We start from the raw sequence: 6727 nt of genomic DNA, 5'->3' as shown, positions 1-6727 counted from the left end.
CAAGCAACCACGTTTGAGCTAAAACCTGTGATGTTTCAAATGCTGCAAACCATTGGGCAATTTCATGGACTACTGTCAGAAGATCCTCACCTACACCTAAAGTAATTTTTGGGAGTTAGCGACTCATTTCGATTCCAAGGAGTGGATAAAGATGTGATTAGACTGAGCTTATTCCCATATTCATTGAGGGATGGTGCTAAATCATGGTTGAATACCTTAGCACCAGGAACAATTGATTCGTGGAATAGTCTAGCAAAGAAATTTTTGATCAAGTATTTCCCACCCACTAGAAATGTACGGTTCAGAAATGAGATTGTTGTTTTTCAACAGTTTGAAGATGAGACACTAAGTGAAGCTTGGGAGAGATTTAAGAAGATGCTTAGAAAGTGTCCTCACCATGGACTACCTCATTGTATACAAATAAAGACTTTCTACAATGGATTAAATATTGCTACTAAACAAGTAGTTGATGCTTCCGCGAATGGAGCTATTTTGTCAAAGACATACAATGAAGCATATGAGATTTTAGAGAGAATAGCATCTAACAATTGTCAATGAGCCGATGTGAGAAGCAACCCAGGAAGGAAGACTCGAGGAGTACTTGAAGTTGATGCTTTGTCCTCTATCAATGCTCAACTAGCTTCGGTGACTAATATTTTACAAAATCTAGCGTTGGGGCAAGACTCCATGATCAAAGCACCAGTCCATACAGCTGCTGAATTAACCAGACAGCAGCCGAATCTTGTGTATATTGTGGAGAGGAACACACCTTTGATCAATGTCCAAGCAATCCGGCCTCAATTTTCTACGTCGGGAATCAAGTTAGTCAAGGCAACCCGAAAAATAACCCCTTCTCAAATACTTATAATCCGGGGTGGAGAAATCATCCAAATTTCTCATGGAAGGGACAAGGCTCGTACAACCAACAAATGCCCCCTAAAGCAAATTACCCTCTAGGTTTTGGATTACAAAATCAATTGGCTTATAGGTCTCAACAAGTCAACACCCAAGAGAAAGGAACTACCCAAGCTCAATACACATCGGGAACATCTATTGAGAGCCTAATAAAGGAATATATGGCTAAAAATGATGCCGTGATACAAAGTCAACAAGCCTCATTACGAAATTTGGAAGTTCAAGTAGGTCAATTAGCAATTGAGTTACGAAATAGACCTCTTGAAAAGCTGCCAGCAGACACCGAAACACCAAAAAGAGAAGGCAAAGAGCAATGTCAAGCAATAGAGTTGCGAAGTGGAAAAAAAATACCCAGCGGGGGAGAAAAAAGTGCAGAACAAGGTGACAGCCATTCCCAAGAAACTGCTGATACACACCAGAGAAATTAGAAAGCTGCTGTACAGAAAGAACACAGCAAGAATTATGCAGAAATTGAGGAGCAGCCTAAAATGCAAACAACAGCCAGCAATGGACAAGAGAGCATAACATACACACCATCACCTCCTTTTCCACAAAGAATAAAGAGAAAGAAAGAGGAAGCCCATTTTGAGAAGTTTATGGATGTTCTGAAGGAAATTCATATAAACATACCACTTGTGGAAGCTTTGAAGCAAATGCCAAATTATGTGAAGTTCTTGAAGGATGTACTCACTAATAGAAGAAAGTTTGAAGAATTTAAGGTGGTGTCATTAAATGAAGAGTGCAGTGCAATACTGAAGAACAAGATCCCACTAAAGGAGAAAGATCCTGGATCGTTCACTATTCCTGTATCAATTGGAGGAAAGGAACTAGGAAGAGCATTATGTGACTTGGGAGCAAGCATCAACTTAATGCCTCTATCTATTTAAAAGAAGTTGGGGATTGAAGAGGCTAGACCGACTACAGTCACCTTACAACTAGCCGATAGGTCCATCACTTATCCCGAAGGAAAGATTGAGGACATCTTAATTCAAGTTGACAAATTCATATTTCCTGCAGATTTTATCATTTTAGATTATGAAGTCGATCATAATGTTCCAATTATTTTGGGGAGGCCATTTTTTAAGACTGGAAGAACATTAGTAGATGTCTACAAAGGAACCATCACGTTAAGAATGGGTGACCAAAAAGTTGAATTTAATATCAATGACAACATGAAATATCCAGCAGTGTATGAATTGACAGAACAACCAGCGACCGAGGAATGGGATGATGAGGAAAGCGAGCAGGAACAAGACAGCAACTAGAATGACAGAATAGAACAATTAGTAGTTTTAGGTGAATTCAGTAGAACTTTTGAGTCACTAGAATGTGAGGGAAGAAAGAGTTCACCGATAAGACCATCTATTGAGGAAGCGCCGCAACTGAACTAGAAACCACTACCACCTAACCTTAAGTATGCTTATTTAGGTGACAAGAAGACACTACCCATCATCATCTCAGCGACACTATCCTCGACTCAAGAGGATATGCTCCTAGAAACATTGAAGAAGCATAAGGGGGCGATAGGTTGGACATTGGCGGATATAAAAGGAATTAGCCCTTCACTATGCATGCACAAAATACAAATTGGAGGAAGGAAAAGTTAAGTTCATTGAGCAACAAAGACGATTAAATCCCATGATGAAGGAGGTTGTTAGAAAGAAGATTCTCAAATGGCTAGATGCTGAAATAATTTATCCAATTGCAAATAGCAGCTGGGTCAGTCATATTCAATGTGTTCCGAAGAAAGGAGGGATAATAGTAATGGTACATGAGAACAATGAGTTGATCTCCACTAGAATAGTGAATGAATGGAGAATTTGCATGGATTATAGAAGGCTAAACAAAGCGACACGTAAAGATCATTTTCCCTTACCATTCATTGATCAAATGCTTGATAGGCTTGCCGGAAAGTCACATTATTGCTTCTTGGATGGTTATTCGGGATACAATCAAATTACAATCAGTCCAGAAGATCAAGAGAAAACTACATTCACATGCCCATATGGAATTTTTGTCTTTAGACGAATGCCCTTTAGACTATGTAATGCTCCAGCAACATTTCAACGTTGCATGATGGCCATTTTTACAGATATGGTAGAAACATTTATGGAGATATTCATGAATGATTTTTCGGTTTATGGAGAATCTTTTGAGACTTGTTTGTGCAATTTAGGGAAGGTTCAACAAAGATGTGAAGAGAAGAATCTTGTACTGAATTGGGAAAAATGTCATTTTATGGTCAATGAGTGAATACTGTTAGGCCACAAGATCTCAAGAAGAGAAATAGAAGTTGATAGAGCCAAGATAGAAGCTATTGAAAGATTGAATCCACCTACGTCAGTTAAAGGTATAAGAAGCTTTTTGGGCCATGTAGGGTTTTATAGGAGGTTTATTAAAGATTTCTCCAAGATTGCAAAACCGTTGTGTAGTTTGTTGGAGTCAAATAGAAAATTCGGTTTTGACAAACAATGCATGACTGTCTTCCAAGCATTAAAGACAGCGCTGACCACAGCTCCTATAATGTCAACACCCGATTGGAATTTACAATTTGAGTTGATGTGTGTTGCTAGTGGCCATGCTGTGGGGGAAATGTTAGGACAGAAAAAGGGGAAGGTACTTCATCCTATCTATTATGCCAACAAAACGTTGAATGAGGCTCAAGTGAATTATACAACCACTGAAAAAGAATTGTGGCCGTAGTATTCGCTGTTGAAAAGTTCAGAGCTTATTTATTTGGAGCGAAGGTGAAAGTGTACACTGATCACACAGCAATCAAGCACCTAATGATGAAACCGAATGCCAAGCCAAGATTAATTAGATGGATTCTATTGATACAAGAGTTCGAGATAGAAATCGTGGACACGAAAGGAGCTAATAACCATGTAGCGGATCACTTATCTAGAATGGAGAACATGGAAGGAAAGGTCAATAGCAAAGAAATTGATGATGCATTTCTGGATTAACAGCTGCTTGGGATAAAAAGCAGTAGCAGAATGACAGCAACTCCATGGTATGCAGACATAACAAATTTTTTGGCTTGTGCCATCATACCCGAAGAGAAAAACAAAGGAAGAGATTTTTCCATGAATCCAAAAGTTACATTTGGGATGAACCTTTTCTTTTTAAACAATGTGGAGACCGCATAATGAGAAGATGCATTCCAGACAGTGAAATACCAACAATTCTTGAACAATGTCATGCATCTCCATATGGAGGTCATTTTGGAGGGCAAAGGACAGCAGCCAAGGTATTTCAATCGGGTTTCTATTGGCCAACAATTTTCAAAGATGCAAAAGAATTTTGCAAGGGTTGTGATCAATGTCAAAGGACGGGAAATATCAGTAAAAGAAATGAGCTACCCCTGAATTCAATTTTAGAAGTGAAACTTTTTGATGTATGGGGCATTGACTTTATGGGACCATTTCCGCCATCTTATGGGAATTTATATATTCCAGTGGCTGTCGACTATGTGTCCAAGTGGGTGGAAGCAATAGCTTGTCCATCCAACGATGGGAAGACGGTACTCAAGTTTTTAAAAAGAAACATATTCACTAGGTTTGGTGTACCAAGAGCATTAATCAGCAATGAGGGAACGCACTTTGTGAACAGATTGATGAATAGTCTTTTAGAGAGATACAATGTAAAACATAGAGTGGCGACACCTTATCACCCACAAACCAATGGGCAAGCAGAGGTCTTCAACAGAGAAATTAAAAGTATTTTGGAAAAGGTGGTACAACTCAACAGGAAATATTGGTCAATGAAACTTGATGATGCATTATGGGCATACAGGACAGCCTTCAAAACCCCTTTAGGAATGTCTCCTTACAAGCTAGTTTTTGGGAAGGCATGTCATCTACCCCTGGAATTGGAACATAGAGAATTTTGGGCATTAAAGAAGTTAAATTTTGACTATACAACAGATGGAGACTTGAGGCGAATGCAACTAAATGAATTGGAAGAATTCAGGTACCTAGCCTACAAAAATGCTAAGATGGACAAAGAAAAAACAAAAATGTGGCATGACAACAAAATTAGGCCCAAGGAATTCTACAAAGGACAAAGAGTGTTGCTATTCAACTCAAGGCTGAAATTATTCGCTGGAAAATTAAAATCAAGATGGTCTGGTCCATTTATAGTTGAAGAAGTCACTCCCTATGGGGCAATAACGATAAAACATGGAGACGAAAGGAGACCTTTCACAGTGAATGGACAGAGACTGAAGCCATATTTGGGTGGAGAAGTAAAAAGAGGCATTGCCTCTTTAAGTTTAAAAAGCTAAAAAATAAAACATTTTGGAGCAAACGGTAGCTGACAAGAAACGGTAACAGGTAACAAACTCCCGGGAAGCCAAGTTAGTTTTTCTTCTCCTTTTATTTATGCACTTTTAATTGTTTTTAAATAGTTATTTTCACTTATCTTAGAATGGTAGTTTTTTTTAGATGTTATTTTACATTTTTATCATGAATGACTCGCATTCCTCAAGAAAGTAGCTAATTTTTTTTGTAGATGAATTAGGTGGATTCTGATGTGGTTAACAAGGCTAATTTCAAAGTAGTAAGGAGGTTAATTACATTTGTTACATACTAAGTTGTGATTAGTGTCAAAGTTATTCTTTTTCGGTGTATGCTGCCATGAAGTACCGTGTTCTTCCTCATTTACATGAATTTGATCTAATTGTTGTGCGCTTTCTCACAAAACTTCAAGTCAAAGGACCAACACAAAAAGATGACACCAATTTGATATCAAACAAGAAAAAGGAAAACTTTGGAAAAAAAAAATAATTTTACAGCAGCTTGCTGTCAACTTGATAGCAAACTGCTGTTCTACCCAAAGTTGCTGTTAGAAAGAAAAAATATATATATATATAGACATTAATAATAGTTACAACAGCATGCTGTCAAGAAATGACAGCAGACTGCTGCAGCTGCATACAACAGCCTATTTTCCATTATGTATAATATAAAAAAATAAAAAAAATTAAAATTTAAAATTTAAAATTTTGGCAGCAGACTGCTGTGTTAATAAAATAAAATAAAATAAAATAAAAAAATTACTTCCCCAAGAAGTCATCCTTTGTGTTATATACAACCTACTTCCACAAGAGATAACAATTTACCTTCACACTTACAAGCAACCAAGGATAAAAAAAAAAAAAAAATTAGCTTGCAACCGACAATCATGGCACCGAGAACAAGAGAGAAAAAAATGGTGCGAGGGAAGGAAGAAGTGCAGCAAGATGAAGTGCAAGAAATAAATCAAGATCTCTTCCTAACGGGCACCGGTTCGAAACGAAAAGAAAAGGGCAAGAACAAAATGGAGAACCTCCCAACACAAAAAGAAATATTCGCAAACGAGGAGGCGTACAATAGGTATGAACTCTTCAAGTCAAGAGTAGTGTTGGTGGAAAGAAGGTTCCCAACATTTTACCCTACATTCCTGCAGTCCTTACTTAACGCCATCAACGATCTAGGGTGGGAGATGTTCTATCACAAAAGGGAACAAGCTATAGTACCGATAGTGAAGAAGTTTTACACACATATTGATCAAGTGGAAGGGTACACAACATTAGTAAGAGGAAAAATAGTTGATTGGAGCCCTAAAGCCATCAACCAACTGTTTCACCTACAATCTTTTGAGTATGCCACCTTCAACGAAATGGTGCTAGCTCCATCGGATGATCAACTTGAGATGGCCTTGAAGATGGTAGCCATAGAAGGAATACGGTGTCAACTCTCAAGAGGAGGAGCAAGGACGATAATAGCAGTAGACCTCAACCCCGAAGCGAAAGTTTGGGCTGCCTTCATAA

General features: G+C 38.1%; 1 protein-coding gene and 1 non-coding gene across 2 annotated transcripts in view; one reads left to right on the top strand and one right to left on the bottom strand.

Annotated features, from left to right (window-relative positions):
• LOC111784278 (transposon Ty3-I Gag-Pol polyprotein) overlaps window positions 1-5200 on the top strand; it is a 14810-nt gene extending 9610 nt beyond the window's left edge. The window contains 8 exon segments of the mRNA XM_023665035.1: window positions 1359-1758; window positions 1933-2172; window positions 2242-2501; window positions 2503-3109; window positions 3209-3607; window positions 3610-3975; window positions 3978-4092; window positions 4228-5200. Of these exon segments, the coding sequence (XP_023520803.1) occupies window positions 1359-1758; window positions 1933-2172; window positions 2242-2501; window positions 2503-3109; window positions 3209-3607; window positions 3610-3975; window positions 3978-4092; window positions 4228-5200 (3360 nt within the window).
• LOC111784281 lies at window positions 299-404 on the bottom strand. Its single transcript, XR_002813509.1, has one exon. It is a non-coding gene; the product is annotated as a small nucleolar RNA R71 (small nucleolar RNA).
• Window positions 5201-6727: the final 1527 nt, after the last annotated feature.

The sequence above is a fragment of the Cucurbita pepo genome, unplaced genomic scaffold, assembly GCF_002806865.2.
Source record: "Cucurbita pepo subsp. pepo cultivar mu-cu-16 unplaced genomic scaffold, ASM280686v2 Cp4.1_scaffold000179, whole genome shotgun sequence".
In the NCBI taxonomy this organism is placed as follows: Eukaryota; Viridiplantae; Streptophyta; class Magnoliopsida; order Cucurbitales; family Cucurbitaceae; genus Cucurbita; species Cucurbita pepo.
The sequence above is the reverse complement of the archived record's forward strand: the minus strand, read 5'-3'. Positions and strand labels throughout refer to the sequence as shown.